The 25,966-nt window shown below is 45.5% G+C and overlaps 2 protein-coding genes across 2 annotated transcripts; both read left to right on the forward strand.

Annotated features, from left to right (window-relative positions):
• Nucleotides 1–7,997: 7,997 nt before the first annotated feature.
• Nucleotides 7,998–12,366, forward strand: LOC127695012 (keratin, type I cuticular Ha1). Its single transcript, XM_052196866.1, has 7 exons — nt 7,998–8,862; nt 9,051–9,133; nt 9,417–9,573; nt 10,589–10,750; nt 10,841–10,966; nt 11,162–11,382; nt 12,003–12,366. Exons 1-7 carry the CDS (start codon nt 8,515–8,517, stop codon nt 12,154–12,156), a joined length of 1,251 nt encoding a protein of 416 aa, XP_052052826.1. The 5' UTR covers nt 7,998–8,514; the 3' UTR covers nt 12,157–12,366.
• Nucleotides 12,367–17,011: 4,645 nt separating this feature from the next.
• Nucleotides 17,012–20,978, forward strand: LOC127695010 (keratin, type I cuticular Ha4). Its single transcript, XM_052196863.1, has 7 exons — nt 17,012–17,359; nt 17,462–17,544; nt 18,363–18,519; nt 19,527–19,688; nt 19,779–19,904; nt 20,125–20,345; nt 20,835–20,978. The coding sequence occupies exons 1-7, from the start codon at nt 17,012–17,014 to the stop codon at nt 20,914–20,916; spliced, it is 1,179 nt and encodes a 392-aa protein (XP_052052823.1). The 3' UTR covers nt 20,917–20,978.
• Nucleotides 20,979–25,966: the final 4,988 nt, after the last annotated feature.

The raw sequence follows: 25,966 nt of genomic DNA on the forward strand, positions 1-25,966 counted from the left end.
ACATTTTTGACCCCTTTGTTTCCTCTGCAACTTCTGTGTAGCCCCCTCCTTCTCAAATTCACAACCTCTTATTCCTTAATTATTGTTTCATACACATAAAATACATATGTATGTAAGACTACAGCCCGTGGATCCCCCTTTGTGTGGCTCATATGTGTATTTATTTGATCGGATAACTTATCAGGAGGCTCCAACCTGGAGAAGGCCAATTCTCCCCACCTCTTGGCTCTCCATAAGAGGTGGCTCTAGACTGCTGCCCTGGAGTCTGCTGTGAGGGGAGGGAAGGCAGTGCTCCATCTGAGAGCCCAGAGAAGACACAGTGAGTGGGAGCTGAGGGTTCTAGTGGAGGACGGCGAGAGTCCCTGAGTACATCGTCTTTCCCAGCCCACGTGAGGTATGGTCTTGAGTGTCAGCTGGGAGACGTGCTCTGGATTGAACGCTGAGTCTACTGTGAATCTGAGCAGGGTGCTGGAGGAGATATGGTGTTAGAATGGGACGCTGCTGGACATCTGCCATCAGGAGGTGCAATAGTGGCTCTAAACCCAGGCAAGAGGTGTGCTGCAGATCGGGGAGGGCCCCTGGCTCTGTTCTGGATCCCTGTATGACCCAACATGCTCCAGTCTGAAGGTCGTGCTGCCTATTACTAATCCTGGAGATGAGACCCATGCCAACCCTCCCTCCTCCCGGGCATGTGCAGTTCTGGTCTCAGCGAGTGCTGGTAAGTTCCTTTGTAAGTAGAGAAGGTTTGGCTCGATCCTTTGCTGCATGAGCAGCTTCCTGGGCTGTGAGCTTCACAGACACCAAGACACAGCATGGTTTTGCCCGCCTCTCCATTGGAAGGACTTTCTTCTGGAGGCAGATGGCGAATGGGCAGGCATGAAGCCAAGTTAAGGGGGACCCTGGAGACTGGTAAAGCAAAACCATTAGCTGAAGACTGCTAATAGGTGTTGGCTTGTTCTCTGGGCCTGGAAATGTCTTAGGGTGTCATGGTTTATTGAAGGGTTGCAAGTAGGTAGATGATTCTTAACCTGTTTCTCTATTTCCTGTGTCAGAGCACCTGTGTGCAGCCGAGGCCTTTGTAGTCTTGCGCTGGCCTGGATGCTAAGTCCCATCAGGTCCACTAGAGCAGAAACATGAGTATCAGGTGTTGCCGGCATTAAGGTCCAGCTTCTGGCAAGATTATCATATGTCTGAAACTCCTGGATAGTGAGGTTTGCCAGAACACACCCTGTTACTGTGTCAATACTAAGTATGATAGCAGAGACTTCTGGGTACCCACAACTCTGCAAAGAGAGAGCAGCTCTTAGTCTTCTTAGTGGCTGAGTCAAGACTTCAACCTCTGTCTCTTTGAAGTAGGTCCAAAGTCCATTCCTTGGAAGCTTTGAAGGGGAAAAAACACACACAGAGAAGCTTTGGGGCTGGTTCTGAAACTGTGGTTCTCCAGCCAGCAGCACCAGCATCAGCAAGGACTCATGGGTTGTGCACAATTTGGAGCCTTTTCCCAAACTTTCTGAATCAGAAGTCTGCTGTTATCAAAACTTTCAGGTGATTCCGATAGATACTCAAGTTGAGAGTATCAACCAGAACAGAGATCTGGGCTAGGTGTGTGGTTAGGGAGTAAGCCCCTGTTTGGCCAGACACTGTAGAAGGGTTTGGTCTTGCTTTCCTGATGCATCCCATGGGTGAGGAGTGTTTTGTGCCTTGGAAACAGTGTCTTTTGTGTATCTAGAAACCCTTAAAGTGTGAAACGATGGTACCTGCCGAGTCTCACATAGCATCAGTCTGGAATGATCAGTCTACCCGAGGTCCCTGAGAAGTTCCACTAGTGAGTGAGTTCTTCTTGCTGCTGCCTCAGCCTAGAACCCAAAGGTAACTGACACATAACCTGGACATTCCATACGCGGCAGAAGTGGCCAGGAACAAACAGATCTTCAGAATTCAGCATCACAGCTGACCAAAGATGAGAAGCATCTCTGGAGCTATTTAAAAGGAAGTCTTATAACCTCTGAGGAAGGCATCCAGGCATTTGAAGGGGCTGGGTGTGGGGTGATGGGGGGAGTCAGTCTTCTGGCTCCTACCCTCTCTGAACCCTGCTTCCTGGTTCTTACTCACTAGCGAAACCACAAGTGCTTGAGTAGGCTTTGCTCCCCACCCTTCTGCTCTGTAAACTCTACAAATTACAGTAGCTGGCTGTGAGGCATCCAAGGACAGCTGCCGGTGGTTCAATCCAGCCCCTATCCTGGTGGGGAGCTTGGGTACAGAAGTGGCCATAGTCTCAAGCCTCAGTGGTAAAGGGAGGGAGATCAAGTCAGAATGTGGCTTCTCTGCCTGTAATTCTTCTCAACCTAAGACTCCTCGTGTCAACTGGCAACTGTCCATGTGGGCTCTGATTTGGTCGTGAGGACTTGAGACCTTTACTATGGGATGCTCAGGGAAGGTCAGAGGCTGTCACACACTCCTCTCCACAGTACCTCTGCTCTTTTCTCTATGCAGTGGAGTGCTGCACAGGTAACCCATGCCCAAGGCTCTCACCAACGGTAGTCATAACAAGAAAGCGCAAATCTTACTATAGCAAGCACTGGACTCAGCCAGCTTCCCTCCTCCTCTGTGCTTAAATAGCTCCTTTCATCCAACAAGTTCAAAGCTGCCTGACAAAATAAACCGTCTTACTTTTGCACCACAGCAGCAGAGTAAGCATCAGTCTTTCCATTTAAGGAAGAGAGGAGGGAGGGTGAGTCACACGGTGGCTGAGGGATTCTTCTGGTGGCGTGAAGTGAGTCAGTGGGGCCTCCAGGGGATTGACCTGCGCTTCCTAAGTTCATATCCAGTGTCACTGTCACTTATGATGAGACAATTAGGTGTGAGGAGGTTGCGTGCCAAGTGGTTTGGCTTCTTGGGATGAAATGCTGGGTCCAGGGATTACTATACCTGGAGTGTGTGTGTGTATGAGAGTGTGTGTGTGTGTGTGTGTGTGTGTATGAGAGTGTGTGTGTGTGTGTGTGTGTGTGTGTGAAGAGATTCCCTGGAAACACAACATCCTCTCTTTACCAGCACTGGGATCCTGATCATGATGGTGAATTATCCTTTACCTCCTCTTCCACGTCAGCAGGTAGGTGTATTGAACGCGTACTATGAGCTACACGCTGATCTAAATTGTAGATAAGTCTATGTACATAATCCTACTTAATTCTTAAGTAATCTCACAAATATTGCCATTTTCCACTTTAAAGATGAGGTGACAAGGCTTTAACACATTAAAGATCTCATGGCTATTGAATGAAGAATACAAGATTCAGAACCAGGCCAGTCTGCCCCTAGCACCTTGCACTGTGCTTTCAGAAGCCAGGTCTCAGGCTTCGTCAGGAGGATGAAGAGAACCATGATTATATTATCCTTTTGTTCTTTTCCTTAGAGCAGCCGTTCTCAACCTCCTAACATTTTGACCCCTTAACACAGTTCCTCATGTTGTGCTGGCCCCTCACCATAAAAGTGTTCTTTGCTACTTCATAACTGTAATTTTGCTGCTGTTGTGCATCATTTGTGTTTTCCGATGGTCTTAGGTAACCCTTGGGAAAGGGTCATTTGACCCCCAAAGGGGTTGCAACCCACAGGTTGAGAGCCATTGCGTTGGGGGAAAGGAAGATGCTGCTGTTACAGGAATCATTCTGAGTTGAGGACCCCAGAGTGTTCTCCATAGTATCTCCATGCAGCTTGAAACCTGAGTACAATTTTGATGACTAGGATTTTGATGAAGAAGCTTGATCCATATCCCAACCCACCCCAGCTGCCATAACCAAAAATTACAGCAGGAAAGAAGAGACCTGGTCTGAAACCCTCATCTGTGTTCACTGCTTTTTACCGTTTACAGAGTCTTGATTATCAGTTTGAAAGGAGAGAGTAGAAGTAAGCATCACCATCCTTGGGGAAGAGCCCAGGCTGAAAGAGGAGAAGAGTCTCCTTCTAGGTTCACAGAAGACGGGGTAAAAGTAGGCACTCAAGCCTCCACACCCATGAGATCTGGTGTGAAGAGGGCAGTGTGGTGTGTGTCCATCATCAGCAGGTTCACACACCACCTACCACTTCCCTCTACCACTTGGGTTCCTGTTTTCGACTTCCTCTTTAAATGGATAAAATCCACATTTCCCCTTTTCTCTTCTCTGTGCCACACTCCTGGAACCATTTCTCACATTGTGCCTGCCCAAACCCTCCTCCCCCTTTAAAAACATACCCATGAGGAAGGCTCAGGACCCATGCATGGCCATCGCCGGAACACCCTTCCCTGTGAACTCCACAGCAATGGGACCCAGCTAAAAAGTAACCAACTACTAGAAAATATCCTTAAGGTCATCAGAATTCTAATGAGATCAGTTCCAAAGTGGTGTACAAATGGATATTTGAAACATTAGCAGATAGGGCTTGGAGATGGTCGGGTGGGTAGTCATGCAAGCATGAAGACCTGAGTTCAAATCCCTGTGAATTCCCCTAATAAGCGATGGGTGATCACGTGTATGTGTGTGTAGAATGCAAAAGCATCACGGGATGATCATCAGGGCTTGCTGACTGCCATCCTGGCTCTGGGTTCAGTGAGAAGCTCTGACTAAAGGGAATGAGGCAGAGAGTGATAGAACAGGACTGTTGACTCAATGAGACACCTCATGTCCTCCTCTGGTCTCTGTACATGGATGGGCATGTGTGTGGGCACACATATGCACACACATATGCATACACACACACGGGGGAAGGAAGAGAGGATGGAGGGAGGGAGGAAGGGAGGGAGGGAGGGAGAGAGAGAGAGAGAGGGAGAGAGAGAGAGAGAGAGAGAGAGAGAGAGAGAGAGAGAGAGAGAGAGAGAGATGCTCATCAGAAAGTGTTCCATCCCTCCACCCAAGATGAAGAGCCATGAACTGGATTGAAATGGTCCAAATTTGTAATATAAAGGAAGGGACAGGCTGGGGGAGAAATGGGTAAAGGTTGGTAAAGGAAGGATATTTTACTGACTTGCTCAACTTTATGCCATTATGTCTGCCTGAGAGCTCCAGGAGGGACAAGAACACACCAAACTCCACACCTACCATGACTCTGCCCCTAGGACTGTGGCACACACACAGTGGACAGTCATAAGAAGTCTGCTGCCCCTAATATCATATGTGTGATTTTAAAACTATATGAAGTACAAATACATTTCCAAATATCGCCTTATCCTTTTAAAATAACTGATTTCATTACTTCTATTTGCCTTTTTCTTATTTACTTTTGGGGCCCAAATTAGGGCTGATTGGCCTGACTTATGCATAAACAGGAAATGCCTTACCACCTGTGAGTCTTCTGTTTCAATTAGGTTCTCTTCTAATGCCTAGGGAATGTATTTTGAACTAAATCGAACCAGATAAAGAAAGGCAGGTTTGAAGGTCCATGAAGACCTCAGTTTCTTTTTAGGGAGGATGAAAGCACGCAAGTAGTCCAATTAGGAAATCAAGAAAGCACTTAAATCTCCTGCTAGCCCGAGTGAGTCACAGGCATGTTTGTGCTTGGGGTCTCATTTCTCTTATTTTTCAAGAGGCAAATCTACTCCAGCTAGTTGAAACACTAGCAAGAGACATAGGATGTCAGTTTTGTGCTTACTCACCAGCCAGTCTGCCTGAGCACTCCATCCTGATGAATTGTCCATGTCACCTTCTGCAGGACAGTCAGTGGGGAAACCGGATATCTCCGATATCTCCAGGAGTAGGTTTCCGGTGACAGAGGTGATAGGTCCTCCCACACCTTCAATGTGACTGATGTTTGCCCAACATCTGAAGCCAGTGCACGTCCGAAGATCCTTGCTCTTCCCCTCTTTTATCTCCCACACTTTGTATTCGGTCAGGAACAGATGGCATCGTACGACTGACTCTCCCCATTCCTTCCCTGTCTCATCTCCCAGTTCTCTGTACTTGGTCAGGAACAAACGCTATTGCTGCTCTTGGAGTTTTATATCATCTGGATGCAAACAACAGTGCATTTCAGCTACAAACAAATCTGGACCAGATAATGGAGAAGATGCTCTGCTCTGGACACCGTGGGTCAAGCCTCGGAAGCTGTGGTCCTGTGTCTGCAGGTCTTGCAGGGCTGGTCTCCGTTTACCCCTTACAGGACACTCAGCAGGGAAGCCTGTTTTTCTGGCCATCAATTTTGTACATCTCGGTTACCTTCTCAGCTTCGCACTCTCCAGGTTAGCCCATTTAAAAGTGGGCTAGCTCTGTCTGACTCATGTGGCTCTGCAGAGTTCTGGGAATCCCTTTCTGGTTTCCTTCTTGTTGCTTTCTTTGGTTTCTTCTCTTGCTGTATGGAGTCCTCCTGGTCTCCATCTGGCTCCATGTCTTTGATCTCTCTGTACTGATAGGATCTTACTTTTGTCCTTCTGGCTGACCACACCTGCAAATCTTCTATAGAACACCTAAACATTCTCTCTTTGATGAAGTCCTCCATGGGGCTACACTGGGCAATCCACAGATAGGACCAAAGGGGTTGGAGGATGCTGCAAGCATTCATCCTGTGCTCAGAGAAAGGCTTCCTTGGATGGAGAAGAAGGCAGATTGAGAAAGCAGCCCTTTGCTGGAAAGCCAGTGCTTTGGAGCAGTCTGACAGGCATCGGGAAGTCAGAGGCTCATGCTGGTCTTTAGTCATGGCTTCTCATCTCTGGTGCAGTCACCTTGAATATCATCCTAAACCCAGAAGGTTACAGAAGCTCCCTGCCAACTGCCGGCCTGAGGTCCTTCTGGGAAGTCTGGGTGGTACCTGTCTCCAGACCCGCCTATTTCTCCCATTTTAATAGTCTTGGGAAAAAAAACAAAGAAAATTTGATTTTATTACAAGTCCAAGGCTACTTTGTAGCGCTCTGGGTCTTTAGAAATCTGAATGGTTTTATAGTAAGTGAGGGATAATGGTCTTGGAGACTACAGACACGGGACCTTTTATCGGAGCCTCCAGCCACATAAGGACGACCATGAAAGCTCACTGTGGTGAGGGACTCCAATAAGGTGTCAGTAAAGCAGACGCTTTGGCTGTGAGCCAAAGCCACAGGAGCTGGGGTGACGTGCTGGGGTGCAGGTGGTAGTATCTGGTAGTGCCTATAATTACCTAACCTTTATACATCCCAAGTTTGGGCCACCTCATCCTTAGATCTTCTGGTCTCTTCCACCACCACCCATTTCTAGCTTGGCACCCCTGCCCCCCCCAAAAAAATCTGTGCTTGCAGGGTATCTCAATATAATCTTCCCTAGCATCTAAGCCCTTGGATTCAATGATCTAATGTAGCCCCCCTTTCATATGTTTGAACCTTTGGTCCTTAGAACATCTGTATGCACAGCCAAGCTGGAGTTTGGATGCCCGGAGCAGAGCACTGAGTCTACATGCCTTGAACTAAGAGAACTGGACAGAAGGCTAGAAAGTTGAACTGGACATTTCAAAGCGATTTTTAATGTTAAAGCTAACATGGATATGTTACAGACTATAAAACCAATTTGTTTCATGTTTAATACAAAGTGATTTTTTTTTTTTTTTGCTAGTGGAGACCTCTTTGGGCTATCTCTAGCCTTGCTGGGGATTGAACCCAAGACATTTTATATAGTAGGCAAGTGCTCTACCTATCACAGACCTGTCTATATTTTTACCCCCTTGGGGTTACTTCTTGACTTTCCTAATGAGCCCATTCATTCTGTTTGGATGGATGCCTCATGGAAAAAAATTGATGAACACATCCTTATTTCCTCCACAGTTCTTCTCCTAGACAGCTTAAATGAATCGACTCCCATCTATCAGCTAACAGCCACAACTCTTTAAAACCTGCCTCTTCTACCAGAATCTCTGTTCTCAAGGCTATCATCAAAGCTGCTACCATTCTCTTAAGTGATAAGAGAGGCCACTATGCTGTCCTGTAAACCACAGAAGACTCTCCAACCTTCATAGCCAAGGTTCAGATCAGGCCTGGAAGGTTACAATACAGCATTCAGAGAGTTTACTCTCATCAGAAGGAGCAAGAGCTGATGGCTGTAACTGAAGATATCTTCTTTCTCCAACCAATCTGTCTCACTGTCTCTGTCTCTCTCTCTGGAAATGCCAGGCAGGCTAGGGCATTAGGTTGATTACGGGTCTTCAGGATCTTGTAACACAAAAGAATGTCACTGGATGGACCAACACCCAACTGACCAGGGCTGGACAGTGTGGCCTCTTTGAAGGTCTACCGCAAAACTCTGATTTCATGGGTGTAATGGCTGAAGAAGAGTCCTGACTTAGCAAGAAGCTCAAGTAAAGAGTTTTATGGGACCAGGGACTCTTCTGAGGGAAGCAAATGACAGACTGAAGGAGAGGGCGTCAGAAAACCAGTGAAGAAGTACAAAGAAAAAAGATGTTACGTACTGTGTCCACACCCTCTGTAGAAGGCTTATAAATTCTCACCAAGGGAAGGAGACCCAGAGCTCTGAGGCTTGGAGGATTCACACCGCGTCTTCAGCCAGGCACCTCACTCCCTCCAGCACCATGCCATACAACTGCTGCCTGCCCGCCTTGAGCTGCCGCACCAGCTGCTCCTCCAGGCCCTGCGTGCCCCCCAGCTGCCATGGCTGCACCCTGCCCGGAGCCTGCAACATCCCCGCCAATGTGGGCAACTGCAATTGGTTCTGTGAGGGCTCCTTCAATGGCAATGAGAAAGAGACCATGCAGTTCCTGAATGACCGCCTGGCCTCCTACCTGGAGAAGGTGAGGCAGCTGGAGAGAGAGAATGCAGAGTTGGAATGCAGGATCCAGGAGAGGAACCAGCAGCAGGACCCCCTGGTGTGCCCTGCCTACCAGGCCTACTTCAAGACCATTGAGGAGCTGCAGCAGAAGGTGAGAGGCTTTCTTGTTATGTCTAAGTAATGGCAACTTGCTAAAGTTCTCAGCTTGGGATAGAGAAGTGTCCTTGCTTTTCCTCCTCTGTCCTCCCCAAATGACTCTGCAAGCTAATTTTTAAAGCAGTTGATGATTTCCTATTTAGTTTTTACGCTCATTAATTCTTGCGGTCTCTCCTTCCTCAGATCCTGTGCAGCAAATCAGAGAACGCCAGGTTGGTGGTACAGATAGATAATGCCAAGCTGGCTGCAGACGACTTCAGGACCAAGTGAGTTGTTCGGTGTCCACACTAGCATCCTTTTCTCTGGCTTAACCTCCAGTTAAAGAAGGGGATTTCCACAGAGCAGACAAAATGTTATCTGCCAAAGCAAAAGGAATCAGGAACATGGAAAGGAACGATGTTGGGTTTTGATGGAGCATCCAGAACTCCCTGTCTCCTGGGTCGATTCACTGCAGGAAGTAGGAAAGCAAGGCAGATGGTGTCTAACAAGGCTTATTGTTCTGCTTCTTAAAGTCCCACACGTTGCTCCCCTGACCCTCTCCTTTTTCAGGTATGAGACAGAGCTGTCTCTGCGGCAACTAGTAGAGTCAGACATCAATGGCCTGAGAAGGATCCTGGACGAGCTGACCCTCTGCAAGTCTGACCTGGAGGCACAGGTGGAGTCCCTGAAGGAGGAGCTGCTGTGCCTCAAGAGGAACCATGAGGAGGTGAGAGGAACCAAAGAAACTAACAGCCTTGGGCTTTGGGATGGGGAGAAACAGGACTAAAGGTGTAAAGGTGAATCGCAGGGCGTCTTTATGGACACCTTTTGGAGCCACCAAGACCTGATGCGAGTTAAGTAGAGCAGAATTTGTCCATGTTTTACGATAGGATATGCTTCGTGTCAAAGACCCATGCGGTGTTCCCCACACAGCTCCACTTGTTGGCAATTGGCCACCAAGCTGTAGGGTTCTAGACTTGCTGTATTAGTGATGTGATTGTCCTCCTGCTAAGATCAATAAGTCAGGGCAGGCGAATGTTGTCTCCATTTTTCCAAAGTTTTGAGAATGAATGGCTTCTCCTGGGAGGTGCTAGACCTGATCTCTCTCTCTCTCTCTCTCTCTCTCTCTCTCTCTCTCTCTCTCTCTCTCTCTCACTATTTCCTTCCTTCCTTCCTTCCTTCCTTCCTTCCTTCCTTCCTTCCTTCCTTCCTTCCTTCCTTCCTTCCTTCCTTCCTTCCATTCTCTTCTTTCTTTCTTTCTTTCTTTCTTTCTTTCTTTCTTTCTTTCTTTCTTTCTTTCTTTCTTTCTTTCTTTCTTTCTTTCTTTCTTTCTTTCTTTCTTTCTTTCTTTCTTTCTTTCTTTCTTTCTTTCTTTCTTTCTTTCTTTCTTTCTTGTAGTAAGATTATTTGATGTACAGTCTGAACTAGTCCAGCCATCTTTTCACATTTTGAGGGTCTCACAGACAGTTTTCCAGTCTGGGAAATGTGTTTATTAGCCCTTCTTTCAGCGGTAGCTAAGCAAACCCTTGGGATTTCTCTTGGAAGACAGGTGTTATGGCATGTTGATGGCGAGGAAGGAGTTGGGAGTTGACCCAGATGGAGATTATTTGCCTTGAACAGGTGTAATGGACTGCTTCACTTGAAGTTTCATTTCTGAGGAAATAGACTTAGGAGGGCTTCAATAGACAGGGTTATCTCTGAGACTCATTTAAGATAGTAACTCTAAATTTATGCATCCACAGGAAGTCAACACCCTGCGCTGCCAGCTTGGAGACCGCCTCAACGTGGAGGTGGACGCTGCTCCCACTGTGGACCTGAACCGTGTGCTCAATGAGACCAGGTGTCAGTACGAGGCCCTGGTGGAAACCAACCGCCGCGAAGTGGAGGAGTGGTTCACCACACAGGTGGGCATCTGAGCCCATGGCCTCTCAGGAACTCAGTCCCCAGAACTGTAAGGCAGGGTCTGATCCTGTCCCTCCCCTTGCCCACTGCAGACAGAGGAGCTGAACAAGCAGGTGGTGTCCAGCTCAGAGCAGCTGCAGTCCTGCCAGGCCGAGATCATCGAGCTGAGGCGCACAGTCAACGCCCTGGAGATCGAGCTGCAGGCCCAGCACAACCTGGTGTGTAGTGTGCTGAGCAGTGTGGAGTTGGGAGGCAGAGCCACTGGGGTGTCCTCGGGTCTCTCTCTCTCTCTCTCTCTCTCTCTCTCTCTCTCTCTCTCTCTCAGCTCTTGAAGCCTGTGACTTCTTTGGAAGGCCATGCAGGAACCTTCAGAGGGAACAGCTCTGTGACAGCCTTTGTCTTCTCCCCCACAGAGAAACTCTCTGGAAAACACCCTGACAGAGAGTGAGGCTCGCTACAGCTCCCAGCTGTCCCAGGTGCAGTGCCTGATCACCAACGTGGAGTCCCAGCTTGGTGAGATCCGGGCTGACCTGGAGCGCCAGAACCAGGAGTACCAGGTGCTGCTGGACATCCGGGCCCGGCTGGAGTGTGAGATCAACACGTACCGGGGCCTGCTGGAGAGCGAGGACTGCAAGTGAGTTGCTGGCTGGAAGGGTTTGATGAGAGCTTCCAATGTTGGAGAAGACTCAAGGGGACCACTCAGAGATTGCCTACCATAGAAAAGAAATCACACCTTCCCACCAGACATGCTCAAACAGAGCTTAGAAAACACACAACGGCCACCATTCAAAACATCAAATGGTTTGTTAGCGTAGTTGTTTTGTGTATAGAGTGAAATTTCACAGCTACTCTTTGTATTGCACTATGGTAACACTATGCTATCATGTGAGCTGTCTTTTTACAATACTTCATTGTACAGAGAGCTTAAGATAGACATTATCTTATCTGCTTGTGTTATTGACTTTAGGTAGGCTGGAACAGTATTGTTCCAGTTCTCTGTGTAAGAAAACAGGGCTTGGAAAAGACTGTAACAGACTCAAGGTTAATAGCTAGGAGCGTATTCATTTGGGCTGTCTGTAATAAAGACGTATGTCTGTAATAGAGTTTTAGTGATTTAAAGCTATTGCAATAGAAGGGAACTGGGCATTCTCTGTTCTAGGCCAGGACAAGTCCTAACAGGATTTCTACTCTTGGGGACTCTGATATGTGGTGTGCCTTATCTCAACTCTCTATTCTATTGTCTTTTGTTTCTAGGCTCCCTTGCAACCCCTGTGCCACAAGCAATGCGTGCGGCAAGCCCATTGGGCCCTGCGTCTCCAATCCCTGTGCTCCCTGCCCACCCCCTGCCCCTTGCACACCTTGTGTCCCGCGTCCCCGCTGTGGGCCATGCAACTCCTTTGTACGCTAGAACCTGGGGGGATATCAACAGAGCAAGGACACAGGGCTTAGCACTCCAGATCACTGACCTGGTTCTGGTCCCAGAAAACCAGGCATAAAACCACAAACTGAATGGCCAGAGCAGTCCTGGGATGACAGTCTCTTCAGTCACTGCACCCTCCTTCAGACCATGCCCTGCTTGCCTTGCCTTCAGAAGCATCCGACTCTTCATTGGCCTGCCCAGAGGACTCTGAAGTGCCAGTGGCCCTCCCTTGTAATCTCCCAATAAACATTTTTTTTTTTCCTGGCAAAAGCAGATGCCTTTCTCACTGGTATTTATTTCTTGCCGACTACTCACCACTTGAGGATTCTATAAAAAGCCACTTGAAAGTCAGGTTTTATGATGGCTTGACTCTAGATGGGCAGATGGCTAGCCCAACACCCTGGACCCATGGGTGACGCAGAGCAGCTAGTTGTTAGGAAGGAAGGAGGGTGATGCTGCTGCAATGCCTTTCATCAACTCTGTATTTCTCTCATGATGTGGCTTCTCCCAGAGCTGTTGATATCCAAGCCTGATTTAGGAAGCATGAGCTAGGGACTGCAAAGAGGCTATGGAAACATTAAAAAAACATCTCAGTAGGAACTTTGGATCTAGCACTCTAAGATTCTGGGTTATTGTGGTTCAGATAACCTCAGGGGTTCTCTATGAAGGAACCCCCTGCCTTTCCCTGCCATACCCAGGATATATTTCTCTATTTTATGTATATTTTCATTATTAGCCTTGAGTTTCAGTTGTCGATGGAGAAGATCCACAAACTCTTTCTTCATGGGCTTCTCGTAGCAATATAACCAATTCCTAATGAATTCCTACTCTGTAGATGCTGGGTAGTACAGCAAGGAGAGAGAGTTTCAGGCAACTCCCAATCACAAATCATTCACAACTTTTTAAAAGGCATAAAGTTGGACTGGCAAGAAGTCCTACTACCCTAAGACACAAAACCTCAGCTCCTGAACAGTTGGTGCTGGAAACAAAAATCTGAATATTGAAAGAAACAACAAGCTTGGGGCTGAGGAGAACAACATTTATCAAGAAAGGGCACCTTCCTTTAACTGTAAGGAAGAGCCACAGAAATGGCAAGCGTTGACTTTATAAACCCCCAGAGGACCCTTCCCCTAGGACCCTTCACAACCTGTGTTTGTGAATCATGGTCTTGTGACCTGACATGATCAAGTAATTCAAACTGGCTCTTTGCCACAGTATCTGCACCATCTAAAATTCTCATCAGAAATGTACAGGGTCCCAATAAGCTCATCAACGCTAGTTATTTTCTGTTTGTTTGAAGCAATAGTCTCCAGAATGGGTGTAAAGTGGCGCTCCATTGCAGTTTCCATTTCCATGTTCCTGAAGACAAAGAACCCTGAGCTTCCCTTTTAATGGCGGTTTCTATACCTCCTTTGGAGAATTGCCAGTTGAAGACTTTTAACCATTTAAAAGATGTTTCTCTTGTTTGGTTGAAGGAGATTAAAATAAATTCTGGACCTTATTTCCCACCAGATATATGATCTATAGATATTTTCCCCCAGTTTCTGAACTCCTTGGTTTGTTCACTCTCCCTTTTCGGGGCTTGGACCCTGAGCTCAGGCCCTTATACATGTTAGGCAAGTACTTGATGACCAAATTTAATCTCTAGACCGTGTTTGTTTTCTTGAAGGAGTTCTGTATTTATTTTTAAAATTTATTTGATTTATGTGTGTGGGTGTTTGCATGCACACATGTAAATGCATCATATGTGTGCAATGTCCATGGAACCAGAAAAGGGCATTGGATTCCCTGGCTCTGGAAGTACAGAGGGTTGTAAGCCATCATGTAGTGCTGGGGACTGAACCTGGGTCCTCTGCAAGAGCAGCAAGTAACCTAATTGCTGAGCTCTCTCTCCTGGCTGTTGACTGAGTTTCTGATACACAGTTTTAGTTTGGAGGAAGTTTGTTCAATTTTTCTTTTGGCTGCTTGAGCTTTTGGTGTCAAATCCAGATTTGCAAAGATTTCCCTCTCTGTTTTCTTCTACATGTTTTATAGTTCTGATTCTGATGTTTTGGACTTGGATCCTTTAAAAAATGAAAAATAATTGATGTGTTTTGTGTATCTGTGTGTGGAACGGGTGCTCCTGGGCCAAGCATGTATGTAAGAAATCAGAGGACAATCTACAGGAGTTGTTTCTTTCCTTCCACCATGTGAGTCCCAGGATGGCAGGCTTGGCAGCAAGCACCTTTACCACTGAGTTTACCCACCAGTTTTTAGGGGTTTCCATGGTTAATATGTAAAATGCTACGTGATTTCTTGATTTTAGCACAGCATAAAACTCTGATTTGAGATCAATTTTGGACTATCTAACTTGTGGAATTTTAAGGAAAAAATTTGAGTTGTTTTAAGTCATTAACTTTGTGGTGATTTGTAGTGACAATTTTGGGGTTTTGGTTCCTTTAGAAAACACAAAAATATTATGAGAATATGTTTTCATTTTAAGCCCAGCTGTGGGATAGGGGGCTGCTCCAGATTGTCTGAAACAGCTGACTATAATTTGCCTCTTGCTCTAGCAGAGGTGTGATTTTGCCAGCTGTAGATATTTTCTACGATTGTGTGTTATTTCGGAATATATCAGAGGATATATGCCCGAGAGGCATGGTGGGTTGTTGGTTGTGGTTGGTTGCTGTTGGTTAAGCAGTTGTGTACAAAGAAGAAACAACAACGAGAAGAAATTAGATATCCTGATGGCGAAGATCAAACTTGTCCCAAGGAACTCAATACCCCTAATCAGCAGGAAGTAGTCCCAAGAAAATATGACCCCCTTTCTCCTCTATTCTTTTTCTCCATCCTAGTGTTAGGGGGGTTGAAAGGATGGAAGAAAAGGGGTGAAGAAAGATGGAAGAAAGAAGAACCCACAAAGTAGCCAAAGACCAGGTACAGTAATTTATAACAACAGCAACAAGAAACCAACACAGCTCTTACCTATTGAGCAACTACTATGAATTAGGTGAAATAGTAGGATGTTATCTTAATGACTGCTTATAGCACTGCTAGATATTAAGTCCATTTTACAGACAAGGTCGCTTTAGGAACTTGCTTAATATCACATTTGGTTATTAGAACCAGGTTCTCACTATGATTATATACAAGACTCTACCATAAAACATAAAGAATGTGTATATTCAAGTCAATGGCATTCTTCAAGGTTGTCCTATATGTACAGGCTTCTCAATGGGTACATTCCAAACTAATTTTTTGTCAAGCTACTCTAAAGACCATAATGGATCATAATTGATGTAAATTGATGCCATCATATAGTTTGTTTGCTTTTAATTATCTAAGTTGTCTACTCTATTCCCAGATGCTCATTGCTTGAGGACAGCAGTCAAACTGATCCTCAAGCAGACAGGTTTGTTGTTCACAAATGGAGCATTAAAGAAATGCAGCCCTCCTCCAGACAGAAAGCTGTGTGCATGCTTTGAGAAGAGAAAACATCTACGATAAACGGGTACTGTGGTTATGAACAAACCTTACATGATCCACAAGTCATGATACCTTTTTTCAGATGCATCTTAATATTGTAAATAAATGTGTTCTATAGATCCCCAAACACGTCCAAATGCCTTTAAAAAACCCCCATCTCCTGGTGTTTCATTGTCATCACAAAATACATGGAAAAACAGAAGTTCTCAGTCTTGGGGTGCTATGAAAAGTGGGGGAGGCACATTTAAAATGTTTGAAGAACAGGTGAGTGACTTGCACTTGATTATTATTAACCCAACACATGTCTTGGTTTCTTGAGGGTAGAAAGGTACAGGTGAGAGTGTGTGTGTATGTATTTCAGAGAACTCACCCAATGACTCCACCTACTTTACACACTTGTCAAGAAAAGCATGGAACTTTGTGTTCATGGAAACACTGTAAAGTGGGAATTTCCATTACAATTATTAATAATTTTGATTGTTATTAACCCAACACATGGCTTGACTTCTTAAGGGTAGAAAGGTACAGGTGTGTGTGTGTGTGTGTGTGTGTGTGTATTTCACTCAGTGTCAGAGAACCCACTCAAAGGATCCACCTCTTAAAGGTTCCATCATTCTCCAAGAGCTTCACATCCTATGCAGACTGTGGCCTATACTTGGCCAAACCTCCATTTAGAACAATCCTTATCCATCTGTTTATCTGTCCAGTACATCTTATCCCATTCATCCATCCAGATTTCATTTCATATTCTGATTTCCCAAGCACCAACACACAACTGTTTCTAGTCTGTCTATCTGCACATTTCCCAAGGTGCAGCCAGTACCAAGTATCAGCCTGCTTGCAGCTCATCCAGAGTGAGTTTCCTCTCTAAGAATGATTTCCCTGGATGCTGAGATGTGGGTAGATTTGAGAGGAGAGGCCTATGGGAAGGATGTTTACCCAAAGTGCTTTTGCCATGGTTATAACAGCAGAACCTCCTGTGAAAGGAATTTCTGATTCCAAACAACCCCACCTAATGTCACAGGCTATCCTTCCCTCTGAGTAATGGGGTGAGCCTTTTGGGACTGTGATGAATCTGCCTCCTTTGAAGCCATCTAATGAAACTCTGATTTCATCAACCTCTTGTACCCAGGAAGAGGCTGCTGTGACACAAGCTGAATGGAATAATTTTATGGGATGAGGGGGGACTCTTTGAAAGCAATCTAAGTAGCATATTTTGACGAAAAATTAGCTTCAGCACCAGGAAAGAGAATTATGTTATTTGCCAAGCCTCCACCCACTGGTAAGGGTATAAAAAGACCATGAAGGAAGGAGAGACTCAAACCTCACCCAGTTCTACCTCCAGCAGCTTACCGCTCCCATCACCTCTCCCAAAACCATGTCCTGTGAGTGTTGCCTGCCCGCCCTGAGCTGCCGCACCAGCTGCTCCTCCAGGCCCTGCGTGCCCCCCAGCTGCCATGGCTGCACCCTGCCCGGAGCCTGCAACATCCCCGCCAATGTGGGCAACTGCAATTGGTTCTGTGAGGGCTCCTTCAATGGCAATGAGAAGGAGACCATGCAGTTCCTGAATGACCGCCTGGCCTCCTATATGGAGAAGGTGAGGCAGCTGGAGAGAGAGAATGCAGAGCTGGAATGCAGGATCCAGGAGAGGAACCAGCAGCAGGACCCCCTGGTGTGCCCTGCCTACCAGGCCTACTTCAAGACCATTGAGGAGCTGCAGCAGAAGGTGAGAGGGTAGCCTATCTCAGACCCAGCAGCAGATGTCTTTTCTTGACTGGGGAGACGTGCTCAAGTTCAAGTGGATCTCACATTAGAACCATTGTTTCAGATTCTGTGTGCCAAGTCTGAGAACGCCAGGCTGGTGGTGCAGATTGACAATGCCAAGCTGGCCTCTGATGACTTCAGGACCAAGTATGTTAAACCTTTTGTGTTGGTTGACTTCCAAACCTTGGTGGTTCTGTCATGGCTCTGTGGGTCTAATGTTGCCTAGAAGGAGAGGTGGAAGGGATGAGAAAGACACCTCTTCATTTTTCATGTCTCCTCCTGAGTCTGACTATTAAGAAATAAGCTTCAAATAGGCATTCAGACCCTAGCTAGTCAGTTGATATGGTTGAGTCTCCTGTATTAGAAGTGGTTGGGACCAGAAGTGTTTCTTGGCTTTTCTTCTGAGTTGTGGCATATTTGAACATTCATAATGAGCTATCTTGGCACTCTCCATACATGGAGACCCCATAAAGCACAAAACTCATTTGTTAGGGTGTTTATATACTGTAAACACAGCCTGCATGTCATTTTATACACTATTTCTATTGCACCTGCATTATGAATCTGCTTTGTCAACAAAGTCAGATGGGGCAGTTTTAACTATGGTGCTATGTCCCTCAAAGACTTTCAGAGTTTTAAGCATTTTAGAAATTGCATCTTCTGGTTAGTGATGTTCAACCTATATCAGGGTTTCTAGAATGTTCTTTTTTTTAAAAACTCCCAAATCCAGACATGAGAATGAATTGATTTGTTGTTACACTAATCAATAACATCAAGGACACCTTATGGGAGGGCTTCACCTTATGGGAGTCTGTGGGCATAAGTGAGTCAAGACCTCCCCCAGCTGACCCACACACAGCAAGAAGAAAACAGAAGAGTAAAGGCTTATGGCTATGCTCATGGAGTTCTTGGTCCAATACCACCCTGAGAAGATATTGGCTGATCCTCCCACCCTGTGTGTGCAGGTACCAGACTGAGCTGTCCATGAGGCAGCTGGTGGAGGCTGACATCAACAGCCTGCGCAGGATCCTGGACGAGCTGACCCTCTGCAAGTCTGACCTGGAGGCACAGGTGGAGTCCCTGAGGGAGGAGCTGCTGTGTCTCAAGAAGAACCACGAGGAGGTGAGAAGAAATAGCTAAAAAGCAAGTTTCACAGCCTCAAGGGGACACCTTTAGCATCCAGAAAGGCTTCCCCAAATCAGGAGGTACCAACTGTCAGGGTCCATGATGTGGGGCCGTTCCTAAGCGAAGCTCCCAGGAGGACCTTAGCACTGTATCCTTATCGAGGAGTGAGGTAAGCTGAGGATGCTCCGCACATGGGAGTGGAGGCAGCTGCTAGAGACAGTGAGCATGGGTGTCCACCCGCAGACCTCCCATCTCTGCAGGTTGCTACCACTAGGTCCTGGAATTGATGGCAGAGATGGAGGGTAAAAAACAAACAAGCCAGAATTCATGGCCGACCTCTTTAAGAACTTGCAGTGTTGTGTAGTGGGCAGCTGTGGAGTCCTGATGATATCATGTAAGGCTGAGTGAAGTAGGAGCTGTGTGGTGTGCATAGTGAGAGGAAGTCCGTCTTCCAGAGAGGAGCCGGGGAGCACTCTTCTCAGAGGCAAGAGAGAGATTTCGATCAACACTTACGTGTTGCCATTTCAGGGGGTAGTGCTGAAGCAAGGCATATTTAAGTAAGGCTAAGCATTGAGTACCCAAAGGAGTGTGGCAGACAACAGGAGGATTTGCATGTAGCAAGGACCAGTGTTAGAAGGCTAAACATTGAGTACTCAAAGGAGTGTGGCAGACAACAGGAGGATTTGTATGTAGCAAGGACCAGTGTTAGAAGGCTAAACACTGAGTACCCAAAGAAGTGTGGCAGACAACAGGAGGATTTGTATGTAGCAAGGACCAGTGTTAGAAGGTGACAAAGGTGCTTCAGTTTTTGTTTCAGAAAGATGTGACTGTGGTTCCTTTTGAAGCTTTGTTGCTATGTCTTCACCTTTGGAATGATCAGGATATTTGTTTTTAGCTCCTGTCCCCGCCCCATCCCTTTCTAGGTAGCTATACTCACCTCCCTGTAGCTGGGAGAGAGCAAGTCTGTCAGCACAGGCTCATTTTTTCTCCTTCTCTTCCTCCAGGAAGTCAACACCCTGCGCTGCCAGCTTGGAGACCGCCTCAACGTGGAGGTGGACGCTGCTCCCACTGTGGACCTGAACCGTGTGCTCAATGAGACCAGGTGTCAGTACGAGGCCCTTGTGGAAACCAACCGCCGCGAAGTGGAGGAGTGGTTCACCACACAGGTGGGCATCTGAGCCCATGGTCTCTCAGCAACTCAGTCCCCAGGACTGTAAGGCAGGGTCTGATCCTGTCCCTCCCCTTGCCCACTGCAGACAGAGGAGCTGAACAAGCAGGTGGTGTCCAGCTCAGAGCAGCTGCAGTCCTGCCAGGCCGAGATCATCGAGCTGAGGCGCACAGTCAACGCCCTGGAGATCGAGCTGCAGGCCCAGCACAACCTGGTGTGTAGTGTGCAGACCTGCTGCTGAGCAGTGTGGAGTTGGGAGGCAGAGTCACTGGGGTATCCTCGGGTCTCTCTCTCTCTCTCTCTCTCTCTCTCTCTCTCTCTCTCTGTCTGTCTCTCTCTCTCTCAGCTCTTGAAGCCTGTGACTTCTTTGGAAGGCCATGCAGGAACCTTCAGAGGGAACAGCTCTGTGACAGCCTTTGTCTTCTCCCCCACAGAGAAACTCTCTGGAAAACACCCTGACAGAGAGTGAGGCTCGCTACAGCTCCCAGCTGTCCCAGGTGCAGTGCATGATCACCAATGTGGAGTCCCAGCTTGGTGAGATCCGGGCTGACCTGGAGCGCCAGAACCAGGAGTACCAGGTGCTGCTGGACATCCGGTCTCGTCTGGAGTGTGAGATCAACACATACAGGAGCCTGCTGGAGAATGAGGACTGCAAGTGAGTACAGAATGGGTTTTTGGGACTGCATATGTGGTGTGCATATTAGCCACAGAGACACATTTACGGTGGCAGTGTTTTAAACTACACATACAGCGTACTGAAAGCCTACAGTAATTTGTGTCAGTTCAGTAAATGTAGACGAATGAAAGTGAAGGGAATAGTTTCTGCCTCTGAAAGATACCAATAGAGAGGTGAGGGGTGGGTATGGAGGTTGCCATTCAGTCTTCCATGTTGGGTAAGGCAGATCTTGTTAACTTCCACGAGGGCACAATCATATGAGACAGTGGTTTTCAAGAAGCACAATTGTTCAGTTCTGCACAAGGTATGGTGGGTAGGGAGAAAAGCTGGATAACAATCTCAGTGCCATTCTAATTCCAACTCCGGATCGTCCATAGGCTGCTCCTGTAAGTACAAGATAGCACGTGGGACTTAGGCTTCTCTGACTTCTCCTTTCCAATCCATTTGTTAACCTTTGTGTCTCCCCAGCCTCCCCTGCAACCCATGCGCCACCACCAATGCTAGTGGCGGTTGCTGTGGACCCTGCGGCAGCTCAAAGCGTTGCTGTTAACTGAACTGATCCCCTTTGAAGATGTTGATGAAGCCACTTAGTTCAAAGGCAGGAACAGTCCAGCCCAGGCCCCTCCTTTGCAAGGACTTCTGTTGCCATTAAGAAACATCATCATGACAACTGTGATATTTAGATAAGGACCTACTTTCCAGAACCAGCAAACAACTTCCTGACAAACTCCTTCAGTTGGAGGTTGAGTCTCTCTGCTGCACAGGTGTGACATGTCTGCAAATGGAGCTCCAGAGATTGGCATAGAGGGCGTTTCCTGTACCTGCCTCCATTTCTTGCCTTCCTTTCTTCTCTGGGATTCTCTGGAATGCAAGGAGGCAGCTTCATTCACCTCCCAATAAACTTTATTTCTCTGGCATAGTAAAGATGTTTCTCATTCATATTCATACTTTGTAAAATATTCATGACTGTCCCATAAAAATACCTTGAACTAGCAGGGTGATTAAATGGACCAAATGGCTGACCTAGCTATTAAGCTCAAAGGAAAACCTTGAGGGGCAGGGAGAGGTGTTCTCTGTTTGGGTTGACTCTCACCAAGGGCGGGCCATGTGGGAAAACTTGGCCATCAACACCCAAGCCCATTTTGCTATGGCTGCAGGGCCCTTGTCTATTGTGAGGCTCCCCTATCCCCAAAGTTTCTCAAATTCTTACCCTCATTAGGCTTTTTGGTCTTAAACTACATAACCACTCGCTTCATAAACCATCTGTTCCTTTTGTTTAGGGGTTTCTTTGGACCCCTCTTCCTTCATGGTGTCCATGATAGACCTATCTCATTCTCTTTTACCTCAAGCTATCTCTCTTGATTAAACTCTTGAAGCCTTTCTCCAGAGTTTAGAGGGAAGTCTGTCTCTCTTTCTCCTGATGAAGCTCACTCTGAAGGGTAATTGACTTTCCCTTCCTCTCCATCGAAGCTGTTCCATGTTTTCTCTCCTTATTGTTATTACAAGGTCCAGTTCCATGTTGTTGGTTACTCACGAGAAAGTTTCACTTCATGTCTGTCTACTCCACCAAGTGTTGCAAGATATTTGGCCACTCTGTGAACCCTGAGATTGTATTACTTATTGAAAAGCCCTGTTTCATGTTGTGGTATGATTGGATGGAATAGGATACGCCCAACTCTCAGGAGAAGAGAGAGGAAGGGGAAGCTACTTAAGAGAGCAGAGCAGAGAGAGAAGAAAGGAAGGAAAAAGAGAGAGAGAAGGAAGCAGTTATATCAGGATAGTGGTACAGAGACAGTTTGCAGAGAGAAAACAAGCTAGGCACAGGTAAAGATAGAAAGAGGCAGACAATGAGAAGGACAATTAAATCAGCCGAATAAAAGTTTCTTTAACAACAACCAGCCTGATTATACTAAGACGTAACCTTGGTTGTCTTTTGATTGACTTGTTATGCCTAAGAAACTGCCTTTTTCTTTAGATTTCAAATTGTTTATTTACCCAAAGTTAAATGAAAGTATTTTCATTTCATAAGGATATGTATTTGAAAGAATTAACTAAAATTTTGCTAGAGGAGGATTACATAAAAAAAAATCACCAGCTAAAGTAAAAACAACAGCAATCACCACTCACTCATGGCTCAGATCATCCCCATGTGCCAAAGTGTAATTAATTAAGCCAATAAGTCATATTGTTACCCATTATATTTACACTGGGCATTGCTCTGAGATACTGTCTTTCAAATACAGTTGACCTTCTATTCTTGACTTTCCCTCTCTTCAAGACAGTTCTGTTCTCTAAACCTTCCTCAAATCTACAATTTTTAAAAATTTCATTTCATCTCACGTGTTTGAGTATGTGGCCTGCACGTTGCTCTGTACACACACATACCATATGTATGCCTGCTAGTGCCCACAGATAGCCTGAAGAGGCTATCAGGCTATCAGATCCCCTGTAACTGCAGTTACAAACCTTTATGAGCTGCTAGGACCAGAACCCAGGTCCTCTGCAAAAGCATTAAGTGTTCTTAACTGCTGAACCGTCTCTCTAAGCCCAATAATTTCTTTTTGAAATTTACACCTTTAAAGAGACTTACTTGAGAAATGCATAAAAGTGTCATAGACTTCACAGAAGTCACTCGGAATAATCAATAGTAACACACATATGCTGGTAATATAAGTTCCGAGTCCTGCCAACAATGATGGCTATAGTACTGATGAATGGGGAACTGTACATACAATAACAGGTCAAATCATGAGCTGTATACCTGTGGATGAGACATATATATCTGTGCACAGATATCACTGTGGTTATTAATTTGTATACCCAATTGTAAAAATGAAATCATTTTATTTTACAAATTTTCTCTCTTTTTTACTTAAAGACAGGGTTTCACTATGTAGCTCTGGGTGACCTGGAACTTTATATGTGGATCATGTAGGTCTCAAACTCAAAGATATCTGCATGCCTATGTCTCCCTAGTACTGGCGCAAAGCATGCATCGCCATGGCCAGCGTGCACTCTTTGTATTCCATGGCCTATAATTCTAAGGAAGGCTAGTTAGTGTTCACTGCCTCCCTCAATGCACAATTCTCATATCTTCGCCTCTTTACCCCATCTTTAAATTTTTAAAGCTGTCAAGTCTATAATTGTTATCTATCCAGTTATTATTATTATTAATATTATTATTATTTCAGTTAATGTTCTCTGACTGACACAAATACAATCAATTATCTATTGTTGTATGCCATATGCTATGTCAGCAAAGCAGAAACCCTACAAACCAACTCTATTCCTGACTCATAGCGATGTTTACCGCCTGGAATGTGTAATAGCCAGAGACAGACATTATTGACAGACAGCAAGATGGCTCAAGGGAGATAAAAATGAAGAATTGCAAATTTCAGAACTGTGAGAGAATGATAAGAAAAGACTGAGAGAGCAAGGCAGCACACGTTGAGCACTTTGGAAACGTGCTCATCACATACGGAGTTCGTCCGCCTGTCCTGGTGACTGCAGGTACCGCAACTGTAGAAAAATCATCTTCCTACTAAATCAGATTACAAACCAAGGCATTATGGGAGTGGGATGAGTAAGGAAGAGTAACACTAGTGAGGATTCATGATAAGATTATTAAAACTTTATGTACCTCCCACAGTTCTGACTTCAATCAACTCTTGCTATATGATATTAGCATAATTCTGAAATAAAATTTGATGGCACATGTTTGGACAGATGTGGGTGTGTAGGTTCAAGAAGAGGGAAAGTTTTTCTAAGCATTACATTTGTCCAGTAGGGAAATGAGGAACTGGGAGGAGTATTTATAATTTGATAGTTCACTTTCTAACGCAGAATGTAACAGGAATGTGGCAGTCAGATGAAAACTGCAGGATAGTTTAGTAGACTGTATTTGACAGTGCTTTGAATGTTTATCTATGAGATCTTCTTGCAAGGGAAGTTGTCATGAGATATATCTGGCAGCTGCGGATAGTCTGTCTTGTAATGGGATCTGGAAGCTTGTAGATTTGGTTGCCATACAAGGAAGACATTTTAGGAGGCCACTGAGAGAAACCAGGAACTGAGATGGGTGGGTTGGGGAGAGGATGCTGGAGTGTGGAGGCTCCTCTAGCACTTGGGAAACGGATTGGAAATGAGGAACAATGAAGAGAAGATAGGAAGAAATTTTACTGGTTGAACACTGTATTAGGTTCTTTAGATAAGTCAACCAATAGGATTTGTACAGAAATCGAATCACTAGATCTATTATTTAACTATCATCTATTTATCCATCTACCAATGTATGTATCTATCTTCTATTTAGGACACAGACAGATATATAGGAAAAATATTATTCAGGATTGGTTCATATCATTATGGGGATTGAGAAATTCTGTGATCTTCAAGTTGATTGCCCAGAAGAGGCAACTCCATCCTAAGCCCAAAGCCTCGAGAATCAAGAGATCTGATGGAACAAGTCCTAGTCAAGGTTTGAAGGTTAAAATGTCTGAGGTCAGGATTAGACTGGTACCCTAGCTCAAGAAAGAAGAGTAGTCCCAACATCTTTACATTTTTATTCTTTGAGCCCTTAGTTGTTTAGATGATGCTCATCTATACTGGTAAAAATGATTTTCAATATAATTTTTCCAGAAACACTTCATTAATCCATCCAGGAGTAGCCTTAATCAGCTATTTAGCATCCCTCGCCCACGTCAAGTTGATACATAAAATTATCATTACAAACTCCTACTATGGATCTAACATTTTCTCTTTTAAAAACTTATTTGTTTATTTTATTTTATATGTATGAATATTTGGTCTACATGCATGTGTGTGTACCTGGTGTCCATGGAGGTCAAAAGAGGGTATTGGATCCCCTGAAACTGCAGTTATAGATGGATGATTTTGAGTTGTCATGTGCATGCTGGGAAAAAAAATCCAGGTCCTCTGCAAGAGCAAGAAGTGCTCTTAACCACTGAGCAAACTCTCTAGACCCCTGGGTCTGAAGTTTTGGGGTTTCCTGAAATGAAACAATGCTAATATAGAGAATTTTGAAAGAATGACTGCATGTGTTGGAGAGTTCTTTAAGTAAGCGTTGTTGCTAGAGATGTAAAAGTTAAGGCTACTGAAGGGAAGCTGGAAGAGTACAACCAGAGCCTTGGGGAACCACTGACAGAAATGACAGAGCTGACACAGTGCGCTTCAACATGAGGTCTCTGAGGACACCTGCATACAGCAATTGGAGAAGAAAATGGAGTTGCAGCTGAGGTGGTATGGAAGCCAAAAGACGTTAAGAGCTCATGGGGGGGGGGTGTCAACAGATCAAGGGAGAGGAGAATCAGCTTGGATATGGAAATAGGGTGTTCACTGGAAACTAGGAAGAGACATGGTCTGTAGGATGCTGGGGAAGAAGCAGCATCCTCATAGCTCCTTCGTGTTCACTTCAAAAGATCAACTTGACTGATTGTAGTGCAGAGGTTTGCTGTACACTTGCACTTAAGCAGGAAGCTTCTTTATTTGCTAAAAAACAAAACAAAACAAATAAACAAAACCCAAATCAAACCCTGTGTTAGCATTTGCTCTTTCCCTTGACCTGTAGAGCATTCTAC

Source organism: Apodemus sylvaticus, chromosome 10 (assembly GCF_947179515.1).
Source record: "Apodemus sylvaticus chromosome 10, mApoSyl1.1, whole genome shotgun sequence".
Taxonomy (NCBI): domain Eukaryota; kingdom Metazoa; phylum Chordata; class Mammalia; order Rodentia; family Muridae; genus Apodemus; species Apodemus sylvaticus.